Source organism: Toxoplasma gondii, chromosome X (assembly GCF_000006565.2).
Source record: "Toxoplasma gondii ME49 chromosome X, whole genome shotgun sequence".
Lineage (NCBI taxonomy): Eukaryota > Apicomplexa > Conoidasida > Eucoccidiorida > Sarcocystidae > Toxoplasma > Toxoplasma gondii.
Window position 1 is genome coordinate 5,216,583 of NC_031478.1, and position 17,465 is coordinate 5,234,047.

At 50.0% G+C, this 17,465-nt stretch overlaps 2 protein-coding genes across 2 annotated transcripts; one reads left to right on the forward strand and one right to left on the reverse strand.

Annotated features, from left to right (window-relative positions):
• The first annotated feature begins 815 nt into the window (after positions 1-815).
• On the forward strand, positions 816-8,393 carry TGME49_235980 (ARIADNE family protein). The gene is made up of 7 exons (XM_002368942.2): positions 816-1,774; positions 2,358-2,467; positions 2,875-2,956; positions 3,610-3,905; positions 4,328-4,390; positions 4,825-5,664; positions 6,246-8,393. The coding sequence occupies exons 1-7, from the start codon at positions 1,562-1,564 to the stop codon at positions 6,670-6,672; spliced, it is 2,031 nt and encodes a 676-aa protein (XP_002368983.1). The 5' UTR covers positions 816-1,561; the 3' UTR covers positions 6,673-8,393.
• Positions 8,126-17,365, reverse strand: TGME49_235990 (hypothetical protein). The gene is made up of 10 exons (XM_018780447.1): positions 17,173-17,365; positions 16,481-16,734; positions 14,497-15,926; positions 13,181-13,949; positions 12,667-12,763; positions 11,614-11,862; positions 10,665-10,782; positions 10,093-10,440; positions 9,471-9,587; positions 8,126-8,946 (listed from the first exon to the last, which is right to left on the reverse strand). The coding sequence occupies exons 2-10, from the start codon at positions 16,707-16,709 to the stop codon at positions 8,569-8,571; spliced, it is 3,735 nt and encodes a 1,244-aa protein (XP_018635808.1). The 5' UTR covers positions 16,710-16,734; positions 17,173-17,365; the 3' UTR covers positions 8,126-8,568.
• Positions 17,366-17,465: the final 100 nt, after the last annotated feature.

A 17,465-nucleotide genomic window follows, 5' to 3' on the forward strand; every position in this document is an offset into this window, starting at 1 on the left:
TTTCACCTCTATCATCAGACACACAGCGTTTCCACTCTCTATTTACATAGAGATCCGAGTAGAATTACATCTCCAAAAGTATCGATGCGAATGTGTCTATAGTTGGACGAATCTACGAAAGTCGACCTTTACTCATAACTACATCAATAGCCACAATATATATATATATATATATATATATCCATCTGGACCTCCATCCATATGAGTAAATGGAAATTTGTATCGGTCGAATTCCATTTGCAGCACTATTTAATCAAATCACGAACGGCTTAGCGCATGTAGCCATAATAAATCTGACAACCCAGTCAGGGAAGAGGAACTCAAAGACAGTCGTGCATTTGCATGTAAGCAAATCCGCACATGTCTACGCTTATACATATGTAAAAGCTATGCTTCGATGGATCGGTTTCTGCCGATCGATTTAGGATGCATTTGTATGTAACCGAAACGTTGGACTTTCCGTCCTTTTTAAGTTTGTGTCGGCGCCGGAGGCGAGGAAAACGCTCCTGGATTGTTGTGTCTCGTTGCTGTCGAGCGAGGAATTTTTTCCCTTGTCCCGAATTGTTTCTGGCTTCCCAGAAACCCCACACTCGCCTTTCTTTTGTTCGTAGCTTCTTTCACACTTTTTCTGCTTTGTTAGCCTTTTCTTTCGTGAAAAACTGGATTTCTCTGCGTCTCGCCCCGCCGAAAGTCCGCGTGCGACTGTGCACACACAAGTGACAGCGCCTTCGGGGAGGGGGGCGGGAGGGAGAACTTGCTTTTCTTTACAGAGGTGGAGACAGTAACGAGGAGCATTTTCTGCATTTCATTTCTTTCGTCGATTTTTTAACGCCTTCGACTCCGCTTCTCGACACATAGGCTCCCAATTGTCCTCGTCACTTCGCCCAACTCGCCCTCGCTCGCTGTTCTCTTTTCTCGATCGCCAGCTCGTTTTCCTTCTTTTTTTCTTTCTCCTCCTTCTTGTTCGTCTCGCTGTTCCTGTGTCTCTTCTCCCTCCTGTTTTCTTTGCAAGATCGAAATCTGGACGCCGCGGTGTGCCGACAGTGACTGGTTCCACGCGTCTCCCGCCTCGTAGTCCATTCTCTCCTCGTCTCCTCACTTCTCTTCTTCTCTTCGTCGTCTTCTCTCTCTTCTCTCTCTTCTCTCTCTTCTCTCTTTTCTCTCTCTTCTCTTTCGTATCATTCTTTTTCCTCTCCTGTTTCTTCCTCTCTTCTTCTGGCTCTGCTGCGTCTCTTCCTCTTGCTTCTACTTCTACTTCTTTCCTTCATCCGCTTCCTTCTTCTTCTCCTCTCCCTTCGCTTCCCTCTGCTCCTTTTTCCGTCTACCCGTTTCCTCTCTTCTCCGTTCTTCTCTCTCGCCATTACTTCCTCTTGTCCCTGCTCTTCCTTGTCTCCTCGCCCCCGCGCTCTCCGCTGCTCGAATTGCCTCTCTCGTGAATCAGTTCTCTGCTCGTTCCCCGCTTCTCTGTGCGCCTCTGGAGAGAGAGGTTCAAAGCGCTGTCGGCACTTGCGTTAAGCGAGCGTCTGCAGGACTGCAAGTGACTCTGAAGAGTGACGGAAAGATGGAGGACGTGGAGTCTGCAGCTGTCGAGAACGAAACTGAGAAGCAGCATGAAAGCCGAGGACGCTCTTCCTCGCAGACGCCTTGCTCGCAGGCCGACAGCCGCCCGAGCGACGAAGACGATTTGCTCTCAGAAGATTATATATTTGATGATGAAGGCGACATCGACATTGACCTCGTCTCTGCAGAGGTTCACTCTATTGAACGAAGAAAGGTAGGAAAGCTGCTCTTCTGGCTGCCCTTTCTCCGTTCTTCTGCTTCTGTCCATTTTCGCCTGGCTGTCTCTTCTCCTTCGTCTCCTCTCTCCCCTTCTCGTTTCTCTCTTTTCTCCCTCGCCTTCTTTCTCCCTTTCCTCACCGTCTCTCTTCCTCTCTCTCCTCCCTTCGTCTCAATTTTCCTTTGTTCTCCCTTAAAATTCCCCACCTTCTTCCCTTCGTCCTCTTTCCTCTCCTCGTTCTCTTCATTTCTCTCTCCTTCTCGCCTCTTCCGTCTCCTCTCTCTTCTCTCCCGTCGTAGTCTTTTTCCGTATGGATGTGTTGTTGTACACATACACGTCATTGGTGTACACGAATATATATATATATATATATTATTCTGTCGCACTTGTCCTCTCCCTTCATATGCGTCCATATCTATTCGCTTCCATGTATATCTATATATCTATATATATATATATATAGATAGATAGATATGCATATGTATATATTTGCGTCTGCATGTAAATATGTGAATGTGTGTACGCTTGCGCGCATGCGCGGTTTGTATGCCTGAGTTTCTGTGTGTGTCTGTTGCTGCAGGGTTCTCAAGTGCTCTTTCGCGCGTTGACGCCCGATGAACTGCGGACGCGCATGCACGAAATTCTCCAGGAATCTACAGAGCTTCTGGGAGTCGACGAAGAGGTAGCCTCGTAAGTCTCTTTCAGTCTTCTGTCTTTCGTTTGCATGTCTGCTTTCCGTTTCCTCTCGCTGGCTTGTCGCCGTCCTCTCAGCCACTTCCGTCGCCGTTCCTTTTTTTGCATCTCTCATCTTCTCTTTTTTTTCTCCTCTTTCTCTGTTTTACTTCTTCACCTTTGACGCGTGTCTTCTCTCACTCTCTTCTCCTTATCTCTCTCTCGCTTGTCTGCTTCTTTGCTTCTTTCTCTCGCCCTCCTCTTTCTCTCTCTCTCGCTTCTTTTCTTCTCTTTGCCTTTCTCCTGTTCCTCGCCCTCCGCAGTCCCGCGCGCACCGCGTTTCTTCTCCCTTGTGTCCTGTTCGCTCTCTGCTGCAAGTTGTTCGCGTCTCCATTCCTTTCTTTTTTTCTTTTTGTCTGCGCCAGACTGCTTCTGCGCACCTACCGCTGGCATCTGGACGACCTCATTCAAGAGTGGTACTCGGACCGGAACGCCGTTTTGAAGAAAGTAACGCCTTTTTCTGAAAGAGCATTTCGCAGGAAATCCACTCGAATTCCCGGACACAAGTCGCTTCCCGTGCTGCCCCGCTTCTTCTCTTCTCCAGATGTGATGTACTCTCCACAGACACTCTCCAGCGGCTTTTGCATGCACCCACAATTCTCCAGCGTGGAAAGGAAATGCGTGCATTCATGTGTCAATTCGTTGGACCTATGCAGATATTCACATGCGGATAAAGATGTACCTCTGCGCTAGAAGAAGAACTGCTGGAGAGTTCGTGTATACTATTAATAATTGTAAAAAAAACAGCTCAGGAGGGAGAATCCTCCTTCGCAAAAGGAAATCCACGGTTCCACACCACTTGCCTCCATAATTTCTTTTTCCTCAGGTGTACAGTGTACACGTATACACAGAAATATATGCGTGGATGAGTGCTTGCATGCGCTTCAAACAGTACCGTCGCATTGTCGCATGCCAAGGACCTGTCTCGGATTGCCATGTTTCGAAGAATGAATGTGAAATGCCGTCGACATCGGCGCTGGCGGATTTCGATCCGTCAGGCTTCGATACTTCTTCAAAAATGCTTTCTGAAAACTCTCGCCGTTCTTTATCACATCCTCATCGTGGTGGCTCTTCAAATGCGGCCTTGTCCTCTCTTTCAGTCCCGACTCCCTCTCCCCCCTGACCGAGATGACGGGAGCTCTTCTTCCTCCTCTTCTTCCTCTTCTTCTTCTTCCTCTTCTTCTTCTTCCTCTTCTTCTTCTGCCTCTTCTTCTTCTGCCTCTTCTTCTTCCTCTTCTTCTTCTGCCTCTTCTTCTTCTGCCTCTTCTTCTTCCTCTTCTTCTTCCTCTTCTTCTTCTTCCTCTTCTTCTGAGATGTTCGAGTGTCCAGTCACGACGTTGGTTGTCCCCTTTAGCGAAACCTCGGCGCTTCCGTGTGGTCATCGATTTTCAAATGAGTAAGGATCTTCGGTTGAACTCTCTGCCTTTGCCGTGTTATCTGTCTGTCTCGTTGCTTCTTCGCTCTCCTTCTTTTCTTCTCTCGAGTTTCTTTTCGCGCTTCTCGTTTTCCATCCTCTTCGCGGCGTTTCTCAGGATCCGCAAAGGTGAAGAGAAGCATTCCACTATGAGGCCGTCGGCGTCACTCCTCGCCGCTGCGCAGTGAAGCGCATATGCGTCAGCTGTCTCGCGGCAGATGGAAGTCGACGCAGGAGGACGCCACAAAGCGCGCTTCTGCGAATCTTCACATGAGCGCACAGACACAAGAGGATCGTCGAAAACTGTCCTTTTTTTCTTTGACCAGGCACGAAAAAAAAACGAAATGCAATGGCTCAGGGGCGTTCAGAGAAAGTGTAACGGGCGCACCTGTGTTTTTTTTCAGGTGCTGGAAAATGTATCTGGAAGCCGCGATTTCCGAAGGCCCAGAAAGTGCAGTCGATAAACGGTGCGCCTTCTAAGTTCCAATCTCATGAAGATTTTCCCCAAGTTTCGCGTTCTTTCCTCGCCTCCTACTCGCTGCCTATCTCTCATCTTACATACGCGTCCATGTGCAGCCCTATGCATATATATATATATATATATATATATTTGTGACCACAACAAACAAGGGTAGCGATGCTGTGACGGCCCAGATACAGACTCTCTCCCAGTTCTGTAGATATGGTAGAGGATTAGCTTGAGTTAAGGTCATGCGATGGGTGGAAATAGTTTTTCCTGCCTGCGTCTTTGAATGTATATTCTCTCTTTTTTTCTCTGCCTCGCTTTCTGTCTCGCACTAACTTGTTTCCTTGTCGTTATGGTTTTTGTGAGAAGTGAGAGATCAAAGCGCAGGGCGGTATCCTCCCTACGGATGCTTCACTTGCATTCTCGTTTTTTCAGGTGTCCGTTGTACAAGTGCGGCGAGGTTGTCCGAGAGGCCTTTTGGAAACGCTTTTTGTCTGCTCAAAGTTATTCGCGTTTCCTCGATTTCCAGCTTCGCCTGCTGGTCGAGAGACACCCGGCGTTTAGCTGGTGTCCTGCCCCAGGATGTCCGATGGCTGTCGAGCTTCGAGAGCATGCCAGTTGTTTTTCTTCTCCTCTTTTCGCCCCGCCAGTCTCTCACCAAAGCACTTACAGTTCTTCTACACACAACCCAAGCAACTCTCTCTCTTCTTCCTCTTCAGCTTCTTCTTCTTCTTCCTCTTCAGCTTCTTCTTCTTCCTCTTCTTCCTCTTCAGCTTCTTCTTCTTCAGCTTCTTCTTCCGCTGCTGCGTCTCCAGTCTCTTCCTTGGTCTCTTCCTCTTCAGTCTCCGCTGCTACGCCGTCTGCGTTTGCGACTTGCAGTTCCGGACGGCTGGCTGGGGGAGATGTCTGCTGCGCGTGTGGAACGCGCTTTTGTCTGTACTGTGGGGAGGAGCCGCACCGTCCGGTGCCTTGCGACATCATCCGGAGCTGGAATGTGAAGAATCAGAGCGAGGCAGACAACATGACGTGGATTCTCGTTCACACGAAGAACTGTCCTACCTGCAAGCAGCCGATCGAGAAGAACCAAGGCTGTATGCACATGACGTGCCGCTGCGGCTTCGAGTTCTGCTGGCTCTGTCTCGGGGACTGGAAGAGACACCAAACGAGCAATTTCTACAGATGCAACGTTTACGAGCAAAGACCGCCCGATCCCAGTGAAGAAAAACGCAAAAAGGCGAAGGAATCTCTAGAACGATATGCGCACTACTTTGAAAGGTATCCACCCTTCGACGTCCATGTCTGGCGGCTTGTCTCCGCGTGTCTTTTGCTTTGTTGACCTCTCCGTTTTTGTCTCTCTGTCGATCTCCAGCTGCATCGTTCTCTGTATCGAGATCTCTCGGTCTCTCTGTCTAGATAGGATCTTCCGCTGTCTCGAGACCAGACCGCTCTGTCTCTCTCTGTCGATCTGGCAGTGCATCTCTGTATTTGTGGGTGTGTCTTTGTCTGAATCAACCTTTCTCTTCCTGTCTCGAAATCGGTGTAGTTGTGTCGATGTACGTCGTTCAGCTGGTATTTTTGCGTGGACATGGATGCATGTCTGTGCGGACATGTCAACATGTCGTCTGTTTCGGAGTGTCGATTTCTTTGTGTGACACCGGGGACTTGTCTCTGGTCTTCCGGGGGGGGGGGGGGGGACGTCTACCTGCATGCATCCGTGAGTTGCTCTGGCGCAGCGGACGGAGAGAAGCGCCGAGTGCGGTTAAAAGGGATGCATGGTTGTTTTCGAGAGAGCACCGCTCGCGATCTCGAACGCCGAGGAAGGCGGACTGTTTCTGTTTTTCTCGGATCTGTGTTAGGTACCGGGCGCACGCACACGGGCAGCGCGTGGCGGCAGAGAAGCAGATGACGCAGGTGAACAAGCAGATGCGGCTTTTGCTTCAGCGAAGTTTGCGAGACATTTCCGAAGTCGAGTTTCTAGAAGAAGCCGTCAAGCAAATCATCGAGTGTCGGCGAATTCTGAAATGGTCCTACGCGTTCGGCTACTTCGCAGACTGGCAGGAGGCGCATCAGAAACATCTCTTCGAGTACCACCAAGGCCAGCTGGAGCGCAGCCTAGATCTGCTGCAGGAGAAGACCGAAACGTTCGATCCCGACGACTTCCTCGGAGGCGAGAGACTTCTCCGCCTCCACGTTTTCAAAGCGGAACTCATCGACCTCACGCGAGTCATTGGCGGATTCTTCAGAAAAATCTGCAATGTCTTCGAGGACGAATTCTGCACCTAAACAACGACGGGGAAGGAAACGCACCGGCGGTGGCAAGAGAGAGCAGAAGCGCGGAACCGAGAGAAGTGGAGAGAGAGGAAAGAGAGGAAAGAGAGAGGAAAGAGAGAGGGGAGAAGATGGAGAGAAAGAACAGGCATGCGATAGAAAAGAAGGGAGGGATTTCGTATGTTTGTTCGATGCTGAGAGATAGAAAAAGGACGAGACAACGGCCCGTCAGTATGGTCCGGCGACTTTCGCGAGGCAACATGTCGACATGGGTGTGTTGGGAGACACTGGACACAATGAGATACTCCAAAGTATTTCGCCCAAATGCAAAGGCAGACGCAGGAGAAACTTCCTGCCTGCATGCAACCGAATCTGCGCAGGAGCCCACGTGCATGCAGGTGCACATGTCGACCACACTCCACGCACATGTGTGAAAGTTAGTAGATATAAATCCGTATGTATTCAAGTTCATACGGATATATCAATGTAGACTCACGAATATATAGATTCACCGAGTAAATCTGAACGTATGCATGCATGCTTCAACATGAATACATGCAGCATCACGCGTGTGGGGAATGTGATGGCATAGACCGCAGGAGTCGGTTGATGTCTCACTTCAGGCGATTGGCGGAGGGGCAAGTTCGCATGCACTGAGGAGAGAAGCGTTGCGAGAACTTGCGGCATCGGACACCGCAGAAACGAACGTTCGATCTCAAAGAACGAAGCGGAGAAGATACGTCGCAAAAAAGAGAAACAAGGTGCACAAAAACAAAGCAACTACAGGGGAACGACTCTGTGTACATGCATATATATATATATATATATGTATATTACAAAGATATATGCACAGGTATATCTGTGTAAAGGGAAATTATGCATGTGTGCATTTATGTATCTATTCACATATAGACATATATATATATATATATATGTATGTATACGTAGGTGTAGACGAAGTGTTTTTCATTGTCCTGAATGATGTCAAGGGGCGTTGGCCTGATCGACGCCAGCGCCACGACGAGGTCTGCGTTTTTTCGAGATCAAGTCTTTTAATTCAAAGCGTTTCTCCTCGCTCACTCCTTCCTCCCTCAAAGGCACACAACCAGTTCTTTTCGTCTATCCCCATCTGCATGCAACACCGGCAACTGGCACGGAACGACATGTGTGCGCCTATAAACTTCGACGCATGTGGGTACGTAACTCTGTGAGTTTGTCAAAGGTTTTGTGGCATTTATACATATATATATATATATATATACGCAGGTAAGAGCATACGTTTTTCGATTCCTTGGTGTAATGAATATATATATATATATATAGATAGATAGATAGATATAATTATACATAAATTACAAGGTTGATAAGAGTATATGTTTGTCGACTGCTTGGCGCGATAGACATGCACTGAACGTAATCTCACATATACATGTATAAACGAATATATATATATATATATATATGTTTACACGTATTCGTAAGAGGAGGGGTGCATAGGTTCGTTGATTTCTTTATGCCTGTTGAGCTTTGAAACACGGACCAAGAGACGCGTTTTTCATCTCTCGTAGGAGATGTTGTTTTTGCGGTTCGCCTGTTCTGGTGCGCGAAAGAGGGGATGTTTCATTCCTTGAGGTAAGTGTTTGACTTTGTCCGCCAGACTCGACGGTCGACTTCGTTGCAGAGAGGACGAATGATTTATTTTCTTCGCTTTTCTGTCTCGTCCGTTCGTCCTCCCTTTTCTGAACCGTGAAAGTGTTCCAGCGACTTCACGCTTCCCGGCCCATCCCCCTCTTTCTTCTTCATCTGATTCTTCCTCGTCTTTTTCGTCTCCCTTCTTTTCGTCTCCCTTTCCGCGGTCCTGTTGCAGCTTCGTGGCGCTGCATGACCTCTCTTTCTTGTCGTTGCCTTTCTCTACGCGTCAAAGGCGAAGGTGTTGGGGTCCTCTTCTTCGTATCGCTCTTGTTTTTTCATAAACCAGATAACGCGGCTTATCACATCCTTCCGGATCCCGCAGGCGGGTGTGCACATGGCTCCCTTCGCGCGGACGCACTTCCCCTGTCTCCCCGGCATGCACGCTGCATTGACAGACTCTTTCGCTCCCTTGCCGTTCTCGCTGCATGCGTTCTTTCTCGCCTCCGGCAGAAGTACATCTTCGAGAACGAGGAGAAAAGCCTCGCGGACGTCCGGCAGAGCAGAGAGAGACAAGAATGGTAGCAGGGGAGACGCCGTGCTCGGGCCGGGCAGGGGGACGGACGCGAACGCAGGCGAACACAACAGCTCTGTGCAGAGCTGCAGAAAAAGAAGAAGGAGTCGAAAAAGGACTCGATACGTTTCGCGTCTTTAGCAACAGGCCAGCATCAATCGTGAAGCAATACAAACACGAAGGAGGCGAATGCGAGAGAGAACCGGACGCAAAGGTCGAGACAGGAGTGGCACCCCCAGACAGAAACAGAGCAAAGAAAGAGACACAGATACCAACACTGAGAAACAGAGATACCGGGATCGAAAGACAGAGATAGAAAACAAGCCACAGATAGACGCGCGCAGGCAGAGAAAGACGAAACGAGAGACATGTGCAAGCAGAGAAGTACAGCGCCTTCCTGAGACACGGCGACAGGCAGCGATGGCTTGAGAGGGCTGTCACAGGGCAGGAAGATAGGGAGAACACGGTACAAAAGGTATGACCGTAACTGCAGAGTCTGGACGGAGACGGAGGCGCGCCAAGAAAGCGCATAAAATATTAAAAAAGGCACAAAGCACCACTGCGAAATCACGAAATAAACAGGAAGTGTATTTCGTCTCTGCCCACGCACCTCTTTCAGAAAAACGCCAAGTTTCCCTGACAGACCCATGTGAGCGTCGGCCTGGCCCTTCTCGCCCTCGAAGCTGACGAAGCGAGTAACTCGAAGCTCGACGACGCCGATGCGGATCTGCATTTGCACGCAGAAAGTTTTAAAATTCTGAAATCAAAATGCCCGCCTCCAGCCGCGTGTGCAGAGACCGCGACCGAACGGAGTTGCAGCAGAACGAATCGAAGAAAAAAAGAAAAAACGGCTTGCTAGTACGCGAAGCGAGAGACTTCTTTTCTCTCTCCATCTCTTCATCCTCCAGAGGTCGAAAGCGGACAGTTTTGCCGTTGAAGTGCCACTTGCGTTTTCTTTTCCCTCTCATGTTCGTGTTCTCTCTGTTTTGTTCCTGCCTGTTTTTTCTGTCTCTTCTTCTCTCCACTTCCCTTCTTCTTCTCTCCAGTTGTCTCCTTCTCGCTCCCGTTCTCTCCACCATCTTTCTTTGTCCTCCTCTCCTCCCCATGTCACTTGCACTCTCTCTCCCTCTCTCCCTCTCTCCCTCTCTCCCTCTCCCGCTGCGCTCTCCCGTGGTCTCTGTGTGTGGCGACTTTGTCGCGTTTCCGTTTCTGTGTTGTCTTTCGTTCCTCACGAGAAATGCCTCGAGCCTCGCAAGGTGCAGAAGCCTCCTGAGAGGAAAGCCGTGGGCAGCGGAGTTCTGCGCAGCCAGGCCTCGCTGCGTCACACGTCGAAAGACTTTTCCTTCCTTGTCTGGCGGCAGCAGGCAGGCGCACGGTCCGCGCGCTCGCCTCTGATTCACACTCGCCCTGCCGCTCCCTAGAGGCCCCAACAGAGGAGGCTGCTCAGCCTCTGCCTCCAGACGGCCCCAAGACGCGCAGGAGCAACGCGCACACAAGCGGGCAATGACGAGGGCGTAGAACGGATTGAAGGCCGACTGCTGAAGCGAAATGTGCAGAAGCACCGCGACCGCCGTGGTGACCTGAAAAAAATAAAACGGCACTGGCGGTAGAGACTTCACAGAGGTCACCACGAGCAACGGACAGATTTGCTCCGATGCCTGCATCTGTGTATTGACAGATACAGGTACACACACAAACTGCGTATGCACTGAAGGTGTCTTTCTCCGCTGGTGAGCAAGAAGGCATTCGTAGAAAAAATGGCGAGGAATGGATTTGAGAGACATGACATTTTACGGAAACATACAAAGTTCTTCTTTTTATTGGTCCGAGGTACAAGCTGAAGAAGGCGCTTGACGGCGTCGTTGGGGCTTTCGGCGCTCATGATGGCCAAGAAAATCTTTTTCTGCTCCTCGGAGTGCAAACTGCATGCAGGCCACATACAAAACAAAGAACGATACACCTACATGAGCCGACGACTCTTTGCACAGACCTACATGCCCACACACGCACGCGACTATGTATTCATTTATATATATATATATATATTTCTGTTTAAACAAAAGAGAGAATGAGAACGCGGTGTGTCTTGAAAGGTGTACACAAACAACTGCAGAAGAATTTCTGCCAGTTTACCAGCACCCGTCTCCTCCTAAGCAGCCGCACACATGCATCCGTCGTTCTGCATGTCTCTCTCTTTGCGCCCCTGTAAATCCCCGTCTCGTTTTCTGTATCTTCCCTTCCTGATCTATCGTCCACCTGAATCTATCAACCCGCCTACCATATTCATCACTGCTGATCTTTCTATACCTACGTATATATATATATATATATATACGCACATGCAAATACATGCATATGTATGTATAAAAGCATATAAATATTTTTGATATTGGTATGAATATGCACACAGGTGAATATGCGCTCTGCATGTCTCAAAGAGAAGCGTGAGGGACGCATGCACAGGCGGAAAAATCTTCCAGTCCTAAAAGAAAAAATACATGTATAAAGATACATACGTATGCACACGCGAATCCCTCCAATATACGTGTACGAGCACATATCCATGTACCTATATGCATATATATACATACATACATACATACAACTATACAAAAATAAATGAAGAGAGAGGCGTGCGAAAGGAAGCACACAGAGCCATGTGGAAGTGAGACTCAAGGCATGGTGGAGAACAGAGAATCCTGTTCTCAGATGGCAGATATATAGAGAAGAGAAGCCGCTGAATGTTCGCCGACCGTAGCTTCGCAGCGAGATCGAGAAGAGCTTTCTCGCTTCCTGTGTCTCCTAAACAAGACTGTTTCTCTTTCTCGACTCGGACGGATTTGTGAGGAGAGACAGGAGGCCGGTGCGAAGACGGAGACACAGAAACGACACCGTCTTCAACTTCTTGCCAAGAAGACACGCCGACCAGAACGGATTTTCCTTCTCCTGCACACTGCCGAAGCGGCGACTGTGCCAGCAGAGGACTTGTCTGAAGCCACCGACTGAAAAAAAAACAAAACTTCGCTTTACAAATGCATGGGCTTGGCACCACTGGATTGATGCACTTAACACGGGGACCGCGAACCACGAGGAACGAACGAAGGAGAGGACGCGGGCGAAACAAGCGAGAAAAGTCGAAGAGTCTCTGAAAAGACGAAGAACCTCACGGATTGGTCGGAATGGAGACACGGGGGAAAAGGGAAGCAGAAGCAGAGGCAAAGATGAGAGAGAGAAACGAAGAGCGTGAAAGGCAAAAAAAGAAGAACAAGCGAGAGAAGAGCCGGAAAGAGACGACGAAAGGGAGAAGGAAAACGAGAGCGTAAAAAGAAGGAGAAAGAAAGAGAAAAAGACAGCTTGTGGTGACGTAGTGGAGACCATGCTGGAATGACGTTTCTAGCTCCACTGGTCAAATTGCACGAACTTCGAGATCACAGAAAATGAACACAGGCAGGCATAAGAAGACCAGGTCCTTTTCCACCAACACACACGCAACAGGAAGGTCACATGTCACTACAACAATACGACTAATAACTCTCTTCACACTCCCTTCCTACGCAGATACAAATATACATATATATACATATATATACATATATATATATATATAAATATATAAATATATATATATATATATATACTTGAGTGCGTATGTCTCTCTCTCTGAATCTTGCTTCACGTCAACATCTATGCGCGCGTGGTTGTGCATGCAGATCTTCCGCTCTCGATCAGCATGAAGACTAGGCTATGAAACCCATCGACAAGGGTGTGAAGAAAGTTCTCTGTTTTTCCAGTTCAACGTTCCTCACCGCATAGCTTCTTGAGAGGCTTTGGACGCGAGGTGAATCGTGTTCCCTTTGTTGTTTTTCAACTCCTCCAGTTCACGAGCCAAATAGTGAAGGCGCCCTGCAAAGAATCAAGGGGCACGATATCGCTCTTCTAAAGGAACTTTTGAGCACTCCAGCAAAGCACAAGACGCATTCGTCCTCTCTCTTTCCATATCCTTTTAGACCTGCTTTCCTTCGTTTCCTCTTTTTCAGCCTTTGCTTAACGCATCTGGATGCAGACAACGAGACAACTCATTTGCATCTCGTGTTTTCCAGAAACCAACGAACCCCCCATGAGACTATGCGTTCCTGAAAAGTTCTTTTCTTCCGCGACTCTCTTGTGCGCGCATGCACGCTTCTCGTGCCTCCACAGGCAGCCACAGGAAGGACCGCTTTGTCGCTTTCGCGTCTCTCCATGTCCTTTTTCCACCTCTCTGGATCTTTCCACCTCTCTGGATCCCTCCGCCTCCCCCTCCCGGTTGTCCTGCGTCCTCACCTGTCGTCGCTGGCTGCTCGCCTTCTTGCCTCTGCCGCAAGGCGCCCGAGAAGCTGGTAGACACACGCGCGAGACGCGCTCTTTGTTCCTCGCGAGTCTGTTCTTCGAAAGGTCTTTCCTCGCGGCCCGAGTGTACCTGCACCTCCCTTTCGCCTTCGCCGCCTTTCACTCTTGTCATCAAGAAGTTCCAGGCCTCTTTGAACAAGACTGGGTTGTCGTTTCTCAGCTTCCCTCCCCCCAAACGGAGCACCATCAGCAAGCACTCCACCTGGAACTCCACCAGAGGTTCGTTCCTCTCCCCGTTCTTCGCTTCTCCCTTCTCCTTCGTCGTCGCTACCTTTCCTGAGAGACGCTGGAGAAGGCCGAGGAAGACGGCAGGCTGGACGACGTTGAAGTCGAAGAGGAAGCACAACGCCATGAGCGTGTGCCGAACGTACAATCCCACCGGTTCGCCGGTCTCTGTTCGGCGGTCCGCCTGCGCGAGCGCAAGAGGAAAGAACTTCCGGAACGCCTCGCCGAGAGCCGCGAGGAGCTGAGAGCAGAGGCTCGCGTCGAGGAGACAACTCAAGCCGCAGCAGAGCGCCGTCTGCGTGGCGACGAGAGAGGCAGTGGAGAACTTGCTCTCCACCATGCTCTGCATCAGCAGCCGAACAATAATGCAATTCACCTCCTGAAAAAAAGAGATCTCTTGCTCTCTGCGTAAACCTCGGACATCTCGTGGCGTCAAAGCCGGGCTCGTAGCAGGCACAGGAAGCGCTCCAGAGAGAACCTGAAAAACGAAAGTATTGTGAAAAAAGAAGATACGAGGAAAAAACTCAACGGAGGAGATGAGATAAGAAATGCCGATTATAGACAGTTGTATGTGAAAGGAAGAAATGTCTGGTATTTTCATAAAGAGAAAACGACGACTCTGAAAAAGTCGAAAGACAAACTACGTGCATGCATTTCTTCTATAAACATACATCAACCGGAATTCGAGAAAACGACCCAGCCAACGACGTTCTCATTCATATATATAGATCTATACATGAATTTGCTAGTATGGATTTCTGTAAATAGATATGCCTAGACCTCTACGCATATGGGCATGTGCATGCATGTAAACAAAGGCACACGAATATACATAAATGCACATACATGTACATACATAAAAGACATAGAAATGAGTGCATAAAAACGTTTGTTGTTTGTGAATATTTCTTCGCATTTGAATTTGAAAACGTTCTTCACGAGTTTCCATGAAGCCGAGTCAGGAGTGCAGACATCTAATGGGCGCACACCTGCGCAGAGGTGCACCCAGAGCGTTTGTAACTCACTTGTGTCAGGGCAGCCTTGACTTCCTGGGAGATTTGCTGAAGGATCACTTCCACATTTCCCTCTGAAACACGATTGAGAGAGCCCCGGAGTCGCTGCGTTAGGCCTCGACCTGCGTCTGTCGCTGTTTGTCTCGCCTTTTCAAGGCAAGAAAGAGGAAGTTTAGAGGCCACAAAATTCGCTTTGTCGGAGGCCTCCGACGCAGGCGCGGCACCATGCTGCCGTGTAGAGTTTCGGCCTGGATTGTCTCCGTCGAATTCGGCTTCATTTGATAACTCTCGCTGCGCTCTGTTGCGAAGGTGAGGAGGAAGGTATTTGCCTGCGGAGGCTGAAGCACACGTCGAGTATTGCTCCGTTTTCAGTTTCAAATCTTCCCCCTCTTCTTCATCTTCTTCATCACCTTCATCTTCTTCTTCCTCTTCTTCTTCCTCTTCTTCTTCCTCTTCTTCTTCCTCCTCTTCTTCTTCCTCTTCTTCTTCCTCTTCTTCCTCTTCTTCTTCCTCTTCTTCTTCATTTTCTTCTTCATCATCTTCTTCATCTTCTTCATCATCTTCCTCTTCTTCATCTTCTTCGTCTTCCTCGGCTTCCACACGGCCTAGTTCCTCGTGCGCGCCTTCCTGTGTCTCTTCGCCTTCCATCTCGCCTTCGTCGTGGTCGTAGTCTGTCTTGGTTTTTCTTTTTCGGTTCTCGGCTTTTCCCCCCAGGATGTCGTCGAGAAGCGTCTGAAGGTCCTCGTCGAATCCGTCGTCGAGGAGTTCTTGGGCGAGCTTCTTTTTTTTCTTCTCTCCGGCTTTGCTGCTGTCTTTGCCGATTCCCAACTTCGACTCCAGGAAGGCCAGCTCGGCGTCCAGCTGTCGACCAGCCGCGTCCAGCGCGAGTCGCCGCTCTTCTGCTTTCCTATGCTCTTCAGTTGAGCGCGAAGAGACGCCGGAGAGAAGCAACACCTCTCCCGACACTGTGTGTTTCTTGTCCTTCGCCGACAGCGCAGACAGCACGCTGCCTCGAACGTCGAGAGAAGACAAAGAAGATGACAGAGATGAGGATAGAGACGAAGGTGTTTTCTTCTCGCGTCTCGGTGAGACGTCCTCCTCTTCGTCCTCGGAGTCGGCTTCAGGCCCGCAGGGTGTACGTACACCAGAGCCGGTTCCCTGGTTGACTCGGACCCCAGATATCGCCGCCTTCTGCATGTCGAGTTGTCGCTCTAGGAGAGCCTTTTGTCTCTCGAGCTTCCACAGTTGCTGCTGCTTGCGATGGATCTGCTTCTTCTGTCGCCGCTCTTCATGGCGTCTCCGCTTGCGCTCCAGCACGGCCCTCTTCGACTTCTTCAAAGTTTCTGCAAGTTCTTGCTCGTGGCCAAAGGATCCTTCTCCGTCTTGTTGGGCCTCGCGGGGGTCTGCTTCGCTGCTCGGAAGTTCGTCCAAGTCACTCCCGCCTGCAAGTGGAGAAGAAAGACAATCTGAAATGAAGCTGGAATGAGCGGACCAAGTCTATCCTGGGCGCCTGAAGAAGAGAGAGATCTGCTTCCCGGGCAGGCTGTCATTTTGCGAAAGCGAGAAAAACGACCCCAGAGAGGAACCGGCACTCTGCTTCCTGGTGAGGCAAATGCGACTGCTGCTTTTCAGTCGAAGCCGAAGAACGAGACACCGAACAACGTCCATAAAGGCGCCCGGTTTTGGCTCCTAGAACACAGCGTGGCGCCGGGCAGGTGGACAAAAATCGGAAAGTCGGGGAGATACACTGGCTGACACCCAGGCGACAGCGACGCACAGCCCATACCTGCTATGTACATATAGAGGGTCACCATGCAGAGAGATGAAGGAACGGATCCGAGAATATAACAAAACTGAGTCGTGTGGCAGAGAGATAAAACTCCCGGCACCGCTTTTAGCCAGTTATCCTCGAAGCACCGTGCCTCTTTTCCTCGCTTGACTGTCACCAATTAAATGCACATTCTTTGCGTCTTGTTAATCGTTTGCTGCGACGAACCTTGCTGATCTACTTCTGGAAAGTTGTGTCGAGCGCTTCTGCCGCCTCTCGCTCTCTTCCTTTTGCCTCCTTCTTCTTCTATGCCTCTTCGCTTCCCAAGCCGTCGCCCCACGCTGTCTCCTCGAGAAAAAAGGGAGGAGGGAAGGGAGGAAGGAAGGGAGGAAAGGAGAGAAGAGGCTCCGAGAGACGCCGCCTTCTTCCTCTGCTGAGAAGGTCGACGACCTCGCATGGTGTCCGAGAAAGAGCCCCGTCAGCTGAAGCGTGAAGAGAGAAAAACACGAGAGAGAGAAGAAAAACACTGAGGTTATAACGCGTGTCGGCCTCTTCAAAGGACCACAGCGATATGTGCAGCCTAACAGAGGAGAGAGATGAGAAGGAGACGTGCAGCGCGGAGCCCGCGGTGTACGTACACCCGGTGAGGAGGTCCGGCAGGGCGCTTCAACGATGGTTGGCAGACGGTCAAGAGGGGTACGGAAGACAAGAGTGAGCCTTTAAGAAAGCGCGAAAGAACTCGAGACAACAACCACGAGAAAGACGAGGCAAAGCCCGCCAGTCGGGATTCCAGGCGCGCGAGGAGAGCCGTGAATTGGGCGGCAGCGGAGAGCAATCAAGCGGCCTCCGAGGAGATACAGAAGCCTCCCTGGGCACTCCAGGATGGCATAGACACGACCGGCCACGCGTCTGGGACTCACGCGCAGTCGAGAAACGAAGACAGGAGACGGCCGGTGTCGAAGAACAGTCTGCAATCGACGTCCGGGCCGGCTTTGCATGCGCAGGTCGAGTCGTGGGGCCAGAGCGCAGAGCGAAAAAGCTCAGGAAAAACCAAGCAGGGACGAGGAGTAGGAAAGAAGAGCCTTCGATCTAGATGCAAAAAAAGGATCCTTAGGAAGAGAAAGAAAGAAGAGAAAGGAGAACGGATTCGCTGCCCTCAGCTGATTCAACCGGGCAGCGACCTTGCTCGTATTCGCCAGCGCATTTGCATGCA

Excerpts from the sequence above, each read along its gene's own strand:
- TGME49_235980 (XM_002368942.2), top strand. The coding sequence starts at position 1,562 with ATGGAGGACGTGGAGTCTGCAGCTGTCGAGAACGAAACTGAGAAGCAG. Across the intron at positions 1,775-2,357 it reads ACTCTATTGAACGAAGAAAG|GGTTCTCAAGTGCTCTTTCG; the intron begins GTAGGAAAGCTG and ends CTGTTGCTGCAG. Across the intron at positions 2,957-3,609 it reads GGAACGCCGTTTTGAAGAAA|TCCCGACTCCCTCTCCCCCC; the intron begins GTAACGCCTTTT and ends CCTCTCTTTCAG.
- TGME49_235990 (XM_018780447.1), bottom strand. The coding sequence starts at position 16,709 with ATGCGAGGTCGTCGACCTTCTCAGCAGAGGAAGAAGGCGGCGTCTCTC. Across the intron at positions 10,441-10,664 it reads CCAATAAAAAGAAGAACTTT|GTCACCACGGCGGTCGCGGT; the intron begins GTATGTTTCCGT and ends TATTTTTTTCAG. Across the intron at positions 8,947-9,470 it reads TTGGCGTTTTTCTGAAAGAG|CTCTGCACAGAGCTGTTGTG; the intron begins GTGCGTGGGCAG and ends CTTTTTCTGCAG.